Source organism: Schistocerca americana, chromosome X (genome assembly GCF_021461395.2).
Source record: "Schistocerca americana isolate TAMUIC-IGC-003095 chromosome X, iqSchAmer2.1, whole genome shotgun sequence".
Taxonomy (NCBI): Eukaryota; Metazoa; Arthropoda; class Insecta; order Orthoptera; family Acrididae; genus Schistocerca; species Schistocerca americana.
Window position 1 is genome coordinate 249,477,533 of NC_060130.1, and position 15,794 is coordinate 249,493,326.

Genomic DNA, 15,794 nt, shown 5'->3' on the forward strand with positions numbered 1-15,794 from the left:
TGATACTGGTAGTGCCGTACGGTGCTCGCCGAACACAAATGCGTCTGCGAAACTTAATAAAGGCGAGTAAAAGAGTGGTACTTTTCGGTGTGGTTGCAGAGAGCAGCGGGGCGGTGAGTGCGGGGGAGCGCCCTCTGCGGTCAGTGCACGTGCAGACGCCCACGCCCACGCCGGCGGCAGCAGCAGCAGCGCCAGCAGCCTCCGCCAGCGCCGCCCCCGCCACTAGCCACCACCGCTCCGCGTCTGCCGCGCTCGTCGCCAGCTTCGACAAGTCCATCCTGCAGGTTAGTACTCCCAGCCTCTACACTTCCCGCACACAGCGTCTCCATCGCCCAGAACCATTCTCCCACCGAGCATTTACATTGTTCAGCAAAAACGATATGACGACTGCCCAGCGCGACGTTGCGGGAACATGATACGGTAACAAAAGTGTGTAAGCGGAGCAGACACGGACGGGGGATCATCCTAGCGAAAACGTAGGCTGCAAATGGGGAAACCAATTGAGATAATGACTGGGTGTTGTGCTGTCCTCATCGTTTCATCATCATTCATGAAAGTGGCGAGATTGGGCTGAGCAAAGGTTGGGAATTTGTTCGGGCGCCCAAAAACCAATCATCATCATCCATTGAGATAAGCGACTTTGACCAAGGGCTGATTATTATTATGACCGAGTATCTAGAAAACGGCGAATCTGTTCGAATGTTCACGTGCTTCTATCGTGATCATCTACGAAAAGAGGTAGAATACAGTGAGACTACCACTAGGCGCTAAATGGCTGGACGTCCACGACTCTTTACAGAACGTGGCTTTCGGAAGCTTGTCTGCTATGTAAAGTAGGATAGATGGTGATCTGAAGCATCTATGACGAAAGAGCACAATGCTGGTGCACGCGCAATTGTTTCGGGGCACACCGTTCATCGTACAATGTTGAACATGGAGTTTCGCAACAGACCACCCCTATGTGTTCACATTTTGACCCAACGACATTATCAATTACGATTGCAGTGGGTACGGGGCAATCGGGATTTGATCGATGTAAACGTGTCGGCTCTTCCCGTGAATCACATTTTTGATAGACTAGGTCGATGATAGTGTCCACAAACGCCGTCATCGACGTGAACGGCTGCTCGAAACGGGAAAAGCTTCACTGAGGCAGGCTGGTGGGAACAGTATTATGTTGTGGGAGACATTCTGTGGTGCTTGTATGGGACCTGCGGTTGTAGTCGAAGACACGCTAACAGTAGCGAACTACCAGCATATCTTCATGTTTGATGTCTTCCCCGAAGGCGATGTCATCTTTCATCCGTGTTTTGGAGCCAGACCCGTGTTACAGTCGTTTGAAGAGCATTGTAGTGAACTCACGTTAATGTTTCGATAACCAGATTCGCCTGATTCCTATGGAACCCCTCTGGGTTGCTATCAGTAGCATCGGGTACGCAAATCAGCTGCCCGTTATTTACGCGAATTACATGAGCTGTGCGTAGGCGTCTAATGCCACATACTTCCACAAACGTAACAACAACTGTTCGAGCCTTGATACGCAGAATCAGTGATGTATTTCGTTTCAATAGCGGACAAACAAGCTATTAAGCAGGTGGTCATAATGTTTTGACTCATAAATGAATAGTCATAAGTAAACACCGCTCACGGATTAGGCCCTAGGCTGGTCCAACTGGCTGACTGCTGCCTACAAGATAGTATCAAGAGCAGTCTGTGATCATGGGACATGTGATCAGCATATCGCCGATTCCTCCAGCAGTTATTGCCAGTAAATAATTCTTGATAACGTCACTGGTTCTATTTTTCAAGCAGCTCTTCGTTTTGCCTCACAAGGGCTGAGTGGACCACGTTTTTTCTGATTATATTTTTACACCCCTTTGCTACCCACAGAGAGTCAAGCTGCGACTATGAAAATTGGTAATGGTTGTCCATTACGTACTCGCCTTTCAGTGCGACACTTTTTTTTTCAAACGGTCGATGACTTGGCCACACATTTTCGCAAACGATGGATGACTTGCCGGACATCTCTGTTTTACAAGCCTAGATTTTGGCTGCTCGAGAAGTGTTCCACTTCGAAAATTGCCTCTTTCTCCTGGAAATGCCTGTCACGCAATTGTTTCTCCACTCGAGGGAAGAGGAAGAAGTCACTGCATGCTGTGTCAGGAGAATGCGGGGATGAGGCAAAATTTGACAACCCAGAGAAATAGCATCGTGACTGTTCCCCGTGCACAATGAGTTGCGACGTTGTCGTGTAGAAAAAGTACCCCCTCGGAGAGCTTCGCACTGTAATGTGGTGGCGGTGCGAACCCCGATTTATTGCCAGGATGGCCGTCTCTTAACTCAGGATGCGGCGTGGTAGGTTTCGTAACACCGACTCGGCGGTTGTGGAATCAGCAGACCTCAAGTGGAAGTACACTCTTTATTTAGCAAAGTGGTATCACAGTGGTTGAAGGCGACGACTCGAAGGCGTGCATTGACCCCAGGCGGCAAAGTTTGTCTCAGCAAAGCACAAGGCGACATGTTTGGCAGCGACGTCACGTGGTCGACGGCCAAGCAAGCGGTCTCGGCGCAGTAACTAGCGGCCCTGACGGTTGCGAGACCAACGTCAGGCGCTTCTGCGGCAGAAGGACGCGTCTGTTCCAGACAGAGGGTAAACCGCGCCGGCTTGCAGGCTTGGAATCTGAGACTCCTTGGAGACGCAAATGATCATCCCTGGAGGTGATCCCATCGTGGTGGCTCCGGCTCGGGCTTCAGAATCGCCAGGTGTAGCGGCGGCACGTAGACCAGCAGCTAGAAGAGGAACAGCTAGATGTAGACCGAGCTGGTTGGCCCACGTGGGACTGTCGGCTGGCATGGAGTATGTCTCGGTGTCGAAGTCGAACACAAGACACTATTAGGTCTGAGCGCTGAGTATTTTTGTAAATATGCGTAGCTTCGTTATGACCGTGCCCTGCTTCGGTCTCGCAGGGAACCGAGGCATTGCAGTGCCAGCCCACATCAAGAGGTACCGTAATTCAGCTCGCTACTGCGTGAGACTGGTGACCCGTTTCATGCCACTTTAACAAAATCCGGCCCTGGCAGCGGAATTTCACAGACAGCTAGCCTGTCCGCCTCGTCACAGGCTGTGAAGACTGCTCGGTTGTTGCTGCAGCATTGCCATGCTTCATCTTGACATTTTCTAGTAACCTTCCTAGGAGATTTTGATACTTTTCGCCTGTGACGGCTTGTTCTTTGCGAGCTCTGTCTGTTGCCGCCACGCTTTGGCAGTCCCAGAAAACTGGTAACATCACTCTTACCGGTGATGGTTGGGTCTTCGCTTTCTTTCTGTGATGGTGAATCCACAAGTTTCCACTGCTCACTTTGCTCCTTTGTATCATGATTACAGTGATACGTCCAGCACGCGTCCCTGGTGGTCCGGCGGGCAAATGATCATCTCCAATGTCCTGACGTTGCTGTAATATTTCCGCTGCCACCTCTGTTCGATGGAGTTTATGAATGGGTGTGAGCAGTCGTGGGATTCAGGGGACAGCGACTTGTGAAATATTCCAAATGTTGCGCAACATGTTGAAAACAGATCCACGACTTATTTTAACATTGTCCAGTATCGCCTCAAGTGTGATAAGTCGGTCTTGGAGCACCAGCGGCTCCAGTTCTCTTACAAATCCTGGTTCCTTGCAGAGAGATGGTTTGCCGCTTCGTTTGATACGCACTGGAAGTGTCTGCACAACCGAACCACTGTTGTCATCTTATGATGGCACATTGTTACCAGACACTTCCACGAATCCAGCATGAACTGATGCAGCGTTATTCGTCTTCAAATGCATAAAACGAGTCACCCCACGATACTCCACTGTACCATTTTATTTTGGCGCCTCTGGCGTGGTACGGTATTGTTGATCGAGTATTTCACTGTATGACATGACCGCAACCAAACCAAAACAATAAATAAAAGAAGTATTCAGTACTTTTTTGGATGTGATAATTAAAACCTAACGACTACTCTTTGGATTAATAGAAGAAATAGACCCATGAAACGTAGAATTAAAACGTTACTTTAATATCTCTCGCCTCCATAGCTGAGGACGCTAACGCACGCTTGCGCGATGCCACTCGATTCCTGGGTAACTAGTTCGAGTCCTGGTGCTGGAACAAATTTTCATGTCTAGAATTTGGCCGCCAAGGGGAGGGGAGCCGGTGGCGTACAGTCACTTACCGCCGCAATCTGCGCCAGTGGCCTGTGTTAAATTCAAAAACTAGCCACAGTGTCTATCATTTGACGATGATCAGTCCGTCCGACGGGGATTAAAGCTCAGCGGCTCACATGGAGGCATTCGAGAGCTTAGGCTTCCCTTCAGAGCGATATTAAGGAGAGGAATTAGCTACGAGTTACAGCATTGAGGGGAGTCATAATTGTTGCCCGGTAGCGCAACTGGTAGCACAGTACTTGCTAAGGAAAGAGGTCAGGATGCTAAACCCTCTTCCGTTCAATGTATTACTTGTCACAAGTGTCCGTCATGAATTGGACAATAGAAACGGACGTTTCCATTTATTTCTTAATCGAATCCTTGGGAACTGCTATAGACAATCCTGAACACTATTGACACCAATCTTTCGTGGAATTTTCTTCGGCGCTCTGTTGATGCACAGGAGTCAGCGTTCCCCGGATACTGTTTGAGGGCAGAAGTGGGAGAAGCAAATTCGTTGTAGTAGTTAGTAACCTCACCAGTTCACCGTCATGAGTCCGACGACGTCCTTTCAGTGCTCCCGTCAATTCGTTAAGGTACCAGAAGGACCTCCGTGTGTCAGTGAGATTCTAAGTCTTCTACACGGCGACTGTATTTTGGAAAGAGATAATCGTAGCTGTGTTAAAATTCTGGCCGATTCGAACGTAACTGAGTACCTGAAAAGTAAATGGTCGTATACCAAACCCACAACTTTCTCCAACGCCGCAACTTCGGTCACACGAGTCTTCTTTTTTTCCCCCCAGAAACCATATCAAAGTGTAGTACCCTGAAACCGGAATGTTAGCTTGTGCACCAAAGTGTTTTACTCGACTTGGCTCTGTTGCGTCTTATGGTTCTCTTGTTTCCATCCTCAGTCGGTCCCGGAATTTTTCTGTCGCTTGTCACTTCTACTTCGGATAGTTATTTGTTAATGGAAAAAGTGACACAGTTAAAAGCTTTTCGGAGTCCACGGTAAATTCTAGGACACCCTACAACCGGTTGGTTGTCATTTCAGAGGTCATATTAAGGGCGAGGATATGACGGACATTTCGAGTGGCCATTCTTTGAGACCCAACAAGTACTCACTAGGGTTTACATCTGAGGAACTTGGAAGTCACTTACATGAAAATCGTGAAGTCGGTACTGTTCTCATTGAACTAGTAACATACAGTTAGCGTCCACTCGCTAAGATGGCTGCAACATTGTGATATGCACTTAGTCAGCACTCAGATTGCAATAACGAAAACCAATTAAATGTTTTTACTTTAAATGCGAACATTTTAGGTTAGGCTTTACCGTGACTGTTACTGACATTAAATGAAACAACAAGTTTACTGTTACCAGTCATCGTTTCATTTATTTCCACGACGCGTTTCAAAGGTTTAAACCTCCATCATCGGGTGGATTTACATTAGTTAGTATGACATTTGTGTGTGTGTTGTGTTACGATGATGGAGGTTTAAACCTTTGAAACGCGTCGTGGAAACAAGTAAAACGGTGACTGGTAACAGTAAACTTGTTGTTTCATTTAATGTCAATTAAATGTTCCTTTACAGGCACCAGAAGCATGTCCCACATTATACTCCCAACGCCCTAAGCCTATTCTGAGCGTCTCACGCAGACTCTTTACTCTTAACACGCACTAGCTATAATCGTGACTAGACGCTTCAGCCTGGAACCGCGCGACCGCTACGCTCGCAGGTTCGAATCCTGCCCCGAGCATGGATGTGTGTGATGTCCTTAGGTTAGTTAGGTTTAAGTAGTTCTAAGTCTAGGGGACTGATGACCTCAGATGTTACGTCCCATAGTGCTCAGAGCCATTTTCTATAATCGTGACTAACAGATTTTTTTCCACACGTAAATTGTGCAACTGGCTTACTCGTTGAACCAAATAAGTCGTTTTCGCCTACACTCGAGGCGTAGATGAAGTAGTAGATCTCTCTAGATGAGGGTATCCAAGGCGCGGTCATTCGGGGTGTGTTTATAGTTAGGACACATTTGTATCGTGTCTACCAGCACGCAGCATTTGCCAATTCTGGTGCTCGCTTTGGCTATCAATCTTCCGCTGTCGTCCACAGTTGCGCCGACGGCACTTTGTTTCCAGCGTTGGCAAATATCTCGACACGTCTTAATGAAACTGTTCTCCACACACCACGATTGTAGTCGACTACTGTGACTGACTCTTTATGGAACCATGATAAATCCTTTCCTCATCACGCTAGAGCGATCACTACGCAGTTACTGACAATGTCCCTTTTCCTCCGCGCTGCAAATGACACCATGATTTGTCAGAACTGTCACATGACTACACAGCCGAGTTTACAGTTGGGTTAGAAGATCATACTTCAGTGTATATGTAATGGGTAATGGCAATAACAGAACCAGGTACCAGAAAGAGTTCATTTGATACCGCAAACATGGTGCCAAATATATCTGTGTAAATCAACGAGATAGCTGTTGACCGTCGTGTTCTGCGTTCCTAACTGCTTCCTTTTGGAATTATAAGGTTTTTTCATCTTAAAGCTGGTAGAATAGGCTTTCATTCAAACTTCAAAATTTTTACGGAGGCAAAATATGCCAGGAGCTAAGATTCTCCAGTTTGGTTTAGAAACCGCAGTCTTTAACCAATTGTCATGCAAAAATAAGATTGCTACCTTAGTAGTAAATCATTCAGTTTTGCCTTCTAAGCTTTTCTTCAACATTTTTCGTATATGGTTCAAATGGCTCTGAGCACTATGGGACTTAACATCTGTGGTCATCAGTCCCATAGAACTTAGAACTACTTAGACCTAACTAACCTAAGGACATTACACACATCCATGCCCGAGGCAGGATTCGAACCTGCGACCGTAGCGGTCACGCGGTTCCAGACTGAAGCGCCTAGAACCGCACGGCCACACTGGCCGGCATTTTTCGTATAATAAAAATTAATTATCAAACTGTCGAAAGAAGTTATGTAATACATTTTATTTCGCTTAAGGTTTGTGAAAGCATTTCACTACCGTTGTAAATTCATAATCTTGTAATTATGGAGATAGATAATGTCGATAGTTAATTTCAGTCACAATATGTACTCATGTTACGAATGGCATCATATGTGATGAAACGCATCGTGTACCCTTTTGGTGGGGTTTGGGAAAAGAAAACCAACATATTGAAATGCTTCGGGATATTATTAGTAGCACACGACATAGAAAATGACGCTAATAGCACCATAAATCTTCCGAAATTTTTACGGTTCTCAGAATTACAAGCCCATAGCGAAATCTCGCAGAAAATAATTTGGGCAAACTAAGAAAAATAAATTGTTTCACATCAATGCGGAGCCAAAACTCAACTTTTTAAAAGCACCACTACCGTTACTGCATCATAGTCCGGCGGCATTCACGACGATAGGCGAGATGACAGTGCAAGGCAAAGCCGACTGTTTTCTTCGCGAAGCCAAGTATGATGATTGGAGGCCAACTCATCATTGGTCTTCGAAGAAACCTAACTTCCTTATGTTCGCCGTATAAACTAGTTTGCCGGCCGTAGTGGCCGAGCGGTTCTAGGCGCTACAGTCTGGAACCGCGCGACTGCTACGGTCGCAGGTTCGAATCCTGCCTCGGGCATGGGTGTGTGTGATGTCCTTAGGTTAGTTAGTTTTAAGTAGTTCTAAGTTCCAGGGGACTAATGACCTCAGAAGTTAAGTCCAATAGTGATCAGAGCCATTTGAACCATTTTTTTTATAAACTAGTTTCCCGATTTTATTTTCAGCGAGGGCTTGTTTTGGCTAGATAAGATTCTGCATGTTGTCGTCTTGGGAGTACTTAGAGAATGATGACACACAGGCGTTTATACATTACTCCTTGGAGCTAGGGTTACGAGAGAAATGACTATACCGATACTTGAAAACATAAATCGCGTAGTACACCTTTCCACTGAATAATAGGCATTAGTTTTAATGATAAACATCTAAGTGTATGTGGGACATGCCACTGAAAATTTGTTCCAAAAACTTTTACTGAACAATAAAAATGCAAACAAACCCACTGTTGTTGGTGGACTTCGTAACTGCATTAGGCAAACATTTTTTTTTTCTTTTTACTTATTTTGGATATCGGCGTTTGTGTAGGCTGCAAAATGTTCCTGTTTTGAAAATCGGATATCAGCACATTAAGTTTGTGGAAACAAACCACCTAAAGGCCCGTCCAAATTTTTCCTATTGTACGAAACACACGAATCACAACAGGAGGTGAAGTGAAGCTGAAATTTGGAAATAGATTGATAAGGCAATACAGAAATATTACTGCTTACAATAGCCCCCATATATGGCGAAGATTTGGCGAAAATACGAAGAAATTTTTAATTTTCCACTAAATATCGCATACGCGTAACATATCAGAAATGCAGTCTGCATCCGTTGAAAAAACGGTGAAGGAAATAATGGTCGTTCAACTTGAACAAACGTAAAGTCTGTTATTTAAGAAAGGTCTATTACTTAAAATTTTCTACTCGTAATTTATGAATCTCAAGGAAAATATACAAGAAGAATAATAAGAAACATCAGCTTTGATCCTGAAGCATAGAAAAATATTAAAACAGAATTCTGTCTGTAATAGTTTTTGAGTCACCGATTGAGAATATGCAACAAATTGGAAGAAAACTATTAAGCAAGAGAAAAACTTCCAAAACAACACCGTAAGAGAATTTACCTGCTTTTAGATCTTATATATTTGAATTTTTTTGCGTTGCCGCGACGTCGTAGTTTCCTTTACTTTTTACATCTTACTTCCTCTGAGATGTTTAAACACACAACACTACCAATTAATGCCGGCCGGGGTGGCCGAGCGGTTCTAGGCGCTACAGTCTGGAGCCGCGCGACCGCTACGGTCGAAGGTTCGAATCCTGCCTCGGGCATGGATGTGTCTGATGTCCTTAGATTAGTTAGGTTTAAGTAGTTCTAAGTTCTAGGGCACTGATGACCTTAGAAGTTAAGTCTCATAGTGCTCAGAGCCATTTGAACGAACTACCAATTACTATGGCAGGAGAGGGCGCTAGGGCATGACGTATGAGGAACAGTACCACTCTCTCGGAGGAAACCGCGCATACTGTAACTGTGGCTGCATGGTACAGCGCTTATTAGACCGCAGTCTTTGTAACAAAGTATGATTGAATGAATGGTCTCTAGCATGGAAACCATGAATTTCCGGGAACAATTTCATTAGACCTTTTTTGTTCCGCATCCTCTCATTGATCAATTCCTAGAGTTTGTACACGGTGGAAAAAATCACCCTGCGTATCCCGTTTCTAACCATCAGCAAACTGCGGATCTCTCGAAAACCAATCGCTAATTTACTGTTTCTTGTAATAAAATTACGGCAAACGTCATTTCAGTTATCAACGAATTATTGTAGCTTGCGTATTATGAAAGTACGCCGTTTCAAGGCAACGCAATATTGAGGATCCATCAAAAACGCATTGTTCTTGGCACAATTTGTTATAATTAACTGTCCGTTAGTAACATATGTACGGTTAAAACTTTCAGTAGATGGTAACATGCAAAGTACTGTCGAACATTGCTTCTGGTCGGTGTTGTGTAATGAGTAGACAAGCAGATTAGTATTGTTGCACATGCCCCATGAGTGGTTCGCATCCCGCTGGCTTCAAATATTTATTTTACTAACCTTTGCGTTTTCTGATAGGTTCTGATACTTTATTAGTTTAATAGAAGCGTATTCTGTAATATTCGATGTTATGTAAATATAAGCTCGCTCTTCCTGAGGATTGGCTTTATCTACAAGACAGTTTGCACAACTTGCAGAAGAGGTTTTGCACTTCCTTGTTTCAAGCTTTTTATTTCAAAAAAATGGTTCAAATGGCTCTGAGCACTATGGGACTCAACTGCTGAGGTCATTAGTCCCCTAGAACTTAGAACTAGTTAAACCTAACTAACCTAAGGACATCACAAACATCCATGCCCGAGGCATTATTCGAACCTGCGACCGTAGCGGTCTTGCGGTTCCAGACTGCAGCGCCTTTAACCGCACGGCCACTTCGGCCGGCTCTTTTTATTTCACATGTTGTAAAGGTTCTGCTTCTCACTAGGAACATTGGTCAAGTAAGAATGACGTTAGAGGTTTACTAAAAAACTCGAATGATGAAGTAACTTTGGCCTTATGTGGAGAACTATTGCAAATTTGTATCGAGCTATTTGTAATGGAACTTTTGTAAGCCAATGCCCTTACTAATTGGACACGGTAACGCCCGTCAAATTCGTAAACAGTCTGATTTGCGAGCCAGTTCCGGGACACAATTTCCGCTGCAGCGCGCTGCATTCGCCTGTATCACATTGAGGCAAACGTAACGTACGCACAAGGCACGTTGAACTCAGCACGACATCGTGGGCGTTAGAAAGCACGGCCCGTGTGCCAACGGCTTAACCACGTCGGTACGTGATAAACAGCGGGCTGTAATTGAGTTTCGAATTGAAAGAGTTCGTCTACACATGGGGCACCCTGTCCTTCAGCATGACAATGCTAGACCACACACGACCGTTGCGACATCTACAACGATTCGACGCCTTGGTCTGTCATTGGTCGACATCCACATAGTCCCGACTTGGCCCACCCGATTTTTATCTAAAAAGCTTAATAAACATCTTCGAGCATTTCACTTTGATAGTGATGAAGCGGTGCAAACAGAGATGAGGCTGTGGCTCCGTCAACAAAGTTAGACATTCTGCAGTGACGGTATCAGCAAACTGATCTCTCGTTGGGAGAAATGTGTTCGGCGCTAGGGTGACTATGTTGAGAAATAAATATGTGTGAGATTCATTCAAATGAAACCTGGTCAGTGCGTCTACCTTTGCTTTACACGTAAGGTGGCACCACGTAACTGCGGGTATGGTTGCGCCATCTATTGGTAGGGAGACCGACGCGTGCGCACCATTTGATGTTGCATAGCGCCAATGTGGTTTCACGCCGAAGAGAAGGCGGTCACACTAGTTATCGTCTACTACTGAACATGCAGGCGAGTAAGCAGGAACAACGAGGGGTGATTCGATTTTTGACGGCGGCGAGAGTTGTAGACCGTGAAGTGTATCGACGGATGAAGGCTGTGTACGGTGAGTACAGTCTGAGTCGTTCAAGTGTTGTGGAATGGCGCAAACGATTCCTTGAGGGGCGCGAGTCACTGGAAGACGATGCTCGTCCTGGACATGCTCATCGTGTCATCACACCGGAAATAGTTGTGGAAGTGAATGCTTTAGTCTGGGACAACCGCAGAATCACCGTGGAGGAGATCCATCGGTTACTGGGTATTAGTGTGGGCACCGCCCACACCATAGTGCATCAACACTTGAACTTTCGAAAAAATCTGTGCGCACTGGTTTCCCCACCAAATGACCGACGAACAGCGCAAAGCTCATCATGAGGAGGGATTGGCTTTCTGTCGCGTGTTGTCACAGGTTACGAAACGTGGCGTCGCTATTTTGAACTGGAAAGCAAGCGTCAGAGCAAGCATTGGAAACATACGGCTTCACCACCTGCAAAGAAATCAAAGGCTGTGCTCACCAGTTGTGGTAAGGTCATGATATCGTCCTTTTTTTACCACAAGGGCCCACTGCTTGTCGAGTTCCGGGAACGGGGAACCACCATCAATGCCCAGCGTTATCAAGCTACTTTCAGAACCTTAGACGAGCCATCAAGTCGAAACACCGAAGCATCTTGTCCAATGGCGTTGCCTGCCCACACACGTCCAATGCGGTTAAGACGACATTGCAGCAGCTTCGGTGGGAAACGCTGGAACATACAGCGTACAGTTCCGACTTATCACCGTGTAACTTTCATGTGTTTGCACCTCTAAACCAAGCTATTCGCGGACATCGATTCGCAACGGACGATGAAGTGTGTGACTGGGTTCAGGCCTAGATCCGACAGCAGCCTACTAGCTTATTCAAGGATGGACTCGACCGGCTAATGTCACAAATGGCTCTGAGCACTATGGGACTTAACTTCTGAGGTCATCAGTCCCCTAGAACTTAGAATTACTTAAACCTAACTAACCTAAGGACATCACACACATCCATGCCCGAGGCAGGATTCGAACCTGCGACCGTAGCGGTCGCGCGGTTCCAGACTGTAGCGCCTAGAATCGCTAGTGTCACAATGGGATAAATGATTTTTGAGTATGTCTACTGTGTATAACCTCATTTTTGTGTTAATAAAATCCTTACCGTTACTTTACACTTGCGGCCGGGTTTCATTTGAATGCCCCTTATAGATATGAAGAATAATGATGCAGACTATTAATAACGTTTGTTTTGTTTAAAAAGCCAGTAAAGCTTTCATATAAAAAATTCGGAGGCATTACGTTTCAGCACGCCCTCGTATGTATTTGCTAAAGCAATACCGTACTATACCATTTTCAAGGAAAATCGCTAGTGGACTCGACTATCTAGACTGCCGTCTTTCCTTATTTCAGATTTGCGTAACTTTCGCTCGCGGAAGAATCACTCGTGAAGAAACAACTCCTTCGTTCCATTTGTGCGAACTTGATGTTAATCGTAGAATTTGACTTCACCAGCGACTTAAAAAACGGCAACACAGAGTTGCTGTAAAGCTGCGGTGGTTGACGTTTAAAGCATTGCTTCAGCCTCAGTGTAGCACTCTAAGCTTGTTATTGAGAATCTTCATTTTAGTGGTTTTGGTCACGTTTTCGCAATTTGGTAGAACCGCTCGTAATCGAATATTAAAAACAAATACAACCTTCACCATAAAATCCTGTAACAGACCTAACACTGACAAGAGAACAATTTACTCTCCGCTTTAGCGGCCACTGAGAGGTCCATCAGTCCGTCGCGAGTTCATATCTCTTAAATCGTAGCACCATGGGAAAAACAGTACGACGCTGGACTAATCTGACTGCGATATCGACTAGTCAGAGTTCCCACATGCTCCATCTTGCAGAAATGAACTGGATTGGTTCTAGTTTGTGTACAGCTGTGTGTAATAACAAAAAAAGTGAAGGAAAAGAATCGGGCCAGGAAACGACATAAAATAGCTTTAACTAGATAAAAGCAGTGTCAGAAAACAAAACAAAAAAAGAAACATGCTGTCGAAATTTGCGTGTAGAAACTAGGAAGGTAATCGATTTTTTTAATGTATAGGATGCCACAAATATGGCATGGATTTACGTTACTGATGCTGCTCTGTAGCTATTTGTTCTAACAGAACGTAGTGGTCACATTACGTTCAAGTGCCAAACTATCGTCTGTAAATTTTCTTTGACATTAATAGCGAGCCTGTAAACCGCTAATGACGTGTCATTTTCGGGAGCGTTGCCTGTAAAACACCTATTTATCTGCTTATTAACGGCAAATGGCTCCGCACCTGTGACTGCTTTGCGCGGAGACTCTCGACAGTGCAACATTTGCAGTATTCCATGTCTCTCTCTCTCTTTCTCTCTCTCTCTCTCTCGCTCTCTCTCTCTCTCTCTCTCTCTCTCTCTCCCTCCCTCCCTCTCCCTTCTCCCTCCCGTCACCTCTTTTCCATTTCCGCTCCCATTCCCTATTTCGTCACGTTAAGGACCGGATATTTTTGTTGGGTCTTACCGCAGTAGCCGCGTATTGAGTGCTGCCTTGAGCTGTGAAAACGGAATTTTTTTGGCTAGCTGTTTTGGTTTTGTGTTTTTGCGTGTGCATACGTATTTATATATCATCAACTCTGCATCGTATTTGTTTTAAAATTTCAATGTTTTTACATAAAACGTTTCTCCACACTGTGTAACAATAATGTTGTACTGCGTAATAGCTTAGAGCCTATACACAAAATGGTTCAAATGGCTCTGAGCACTATGGGACTTAACATCTGTGGTCATCAGTCCCCTAGAACTTAGAACTACTTAAACCTAACTAACCTAAGGACATCACACACATCCATGCCCGACGCAGGATTCGAACCTGCGACCGTAGCGGTCACGCGGTTCCAGACTGAAGCGCCTAGAACCGCACGGCCGCACCGGCCGGCCCTTATACACAAACAAAGGTTCCTAGTACGAGGGCATGCTGAAATGTAAGCCTTCTGAATTTTTTATGCGAAAACGCTTACAGGTTTTTAAATAAAATTAACGTTATCCACATTCTACATCTTTATTTATGTCTACATATTTGCTGCTCTTTGCTGTCAGAGGGCTCCGAATTGTAGCGTGTAAGATGGCGGTCTGTAACGTAAATACGTCACTGTGTGAGAAACAGCATGCTGTAATCGAGCATTTGGAATTCGTTGAGTTCGTGTACACATGTAGCAGCCTCTCCTTCAGCATGACAATACCATGCCACACACGAGTGCTGCGACATCTGTAACAATCCGACGCCGTGTCTGCTCTGTTCACTGTAATCGATCATCCTCCACAGACTCCTGACTTGGCCCATCCGATTATCATCTGTTTCCGAAACTATAAGAACACCTTGGAGGCCTCGAATTTGATAGTGAAGAAGCGGTGCAAGCAGAGGTGAGTTCGTGGCTCCGTTAACAAAGTTAAACACTCTACACTGACTGTACGAACAAACTAGTCTCTCGATGGGACAAATGTGTCCGGCGCCAGGATAACGAAAAATTATCTACGTCGCTGGTAGCTCGTCTTTCAGATAAAACGCTGCTTTATTTTATTTTGTCTTATAACCAGGATTTTCGGTCTTCAATCTACTCCAGAAATTAGATGAACATTTTAAAATTAGCTGACCGGCACATTCAGTTGTGGAAGTCAGTACACCTCTGATGAAATCCATGTGTTATCTGTTGTGTAGTTTGAGTCTATTTTTCAGACTAAAAGAAGTACCGGTTTGGTTTACTGCTACACTAGTGCAGCTTACATCGTATTGACGAATATCTGATTCACTCTGTGATTACTTGTCTGTAGTGTCTGTAAGCTTTTAGCGTACTTCGGCCCAGTTCTACACCCATGGATCATCATTGGTAGTGACGGGCGCTACATTCTGTCCCTCCACGTAATAGTCACACACGCTGACCACTGAACCTGGTAGGCAAGCTTTCATTAAACTGAGAAAAAATAAACGCCGTAAATTAGTTAGTTTAGGATGATTAATGTTTTAGGTGTGGTGTTTCCCGTCGATAAATGACGCCTCCATACCTGTATCAACGGAAACAGAGGACAAATCAGACAACTTGCGGCAACTTCGAGCACTTGAATAGAAAAGTGGTTTTATTCCGCTGTATTTTTACGGCGGTGTTTTTACCTCGGGCGGTACAGAGCTGAATAAACAGGCTAGATTATCTCATTGCTCTTAAAGTTAACCATCTGTTTTCATTATAGCCCTTTTTATTTCACTGAAATCAAGATCAGTTGTCTTTACGTACTTGTCGAATGTTGTTATTCAGGTTGTGAATACAGTAACCGTTTGTTACTTCTGCGCTGGCCGGGGTGGCCGAGCGGTTCTAGGCGCTACAGTCTGGAACCGCGCGACCACTACGGTCGCAGGTTCGAATCCTGCCTCGGGCATGGATGTGTATGATGTCCTTAGGTTAGTTAGGTTTGAGTAGTTCTCAGTTCTAGGGGACTGATGACCTTAGA

General features: G+C 45.0%; 1 protein-coding gene across 1 annotated transcript in view; it reads left to right on the top strand.

Moving 5' to 3' along the window:
- LOC124555943 (dystrophin-like) overlaps positions 1-15,794 on the top strand; it is a 1,045,948-nt gene that overhangs the window by 679,693 nt on the left and 350,461 nt on the right. Inside the window, exon 48 of the mRNA XM_047129993.1 lies at positions 100-284. Within this exon, the coding sequence (XP_046985949.1) occupies positions 100-284 (185 nt within the window). The remainder of the gene's footprint in view (positions 1-99; positions 285-15,794) is intronic.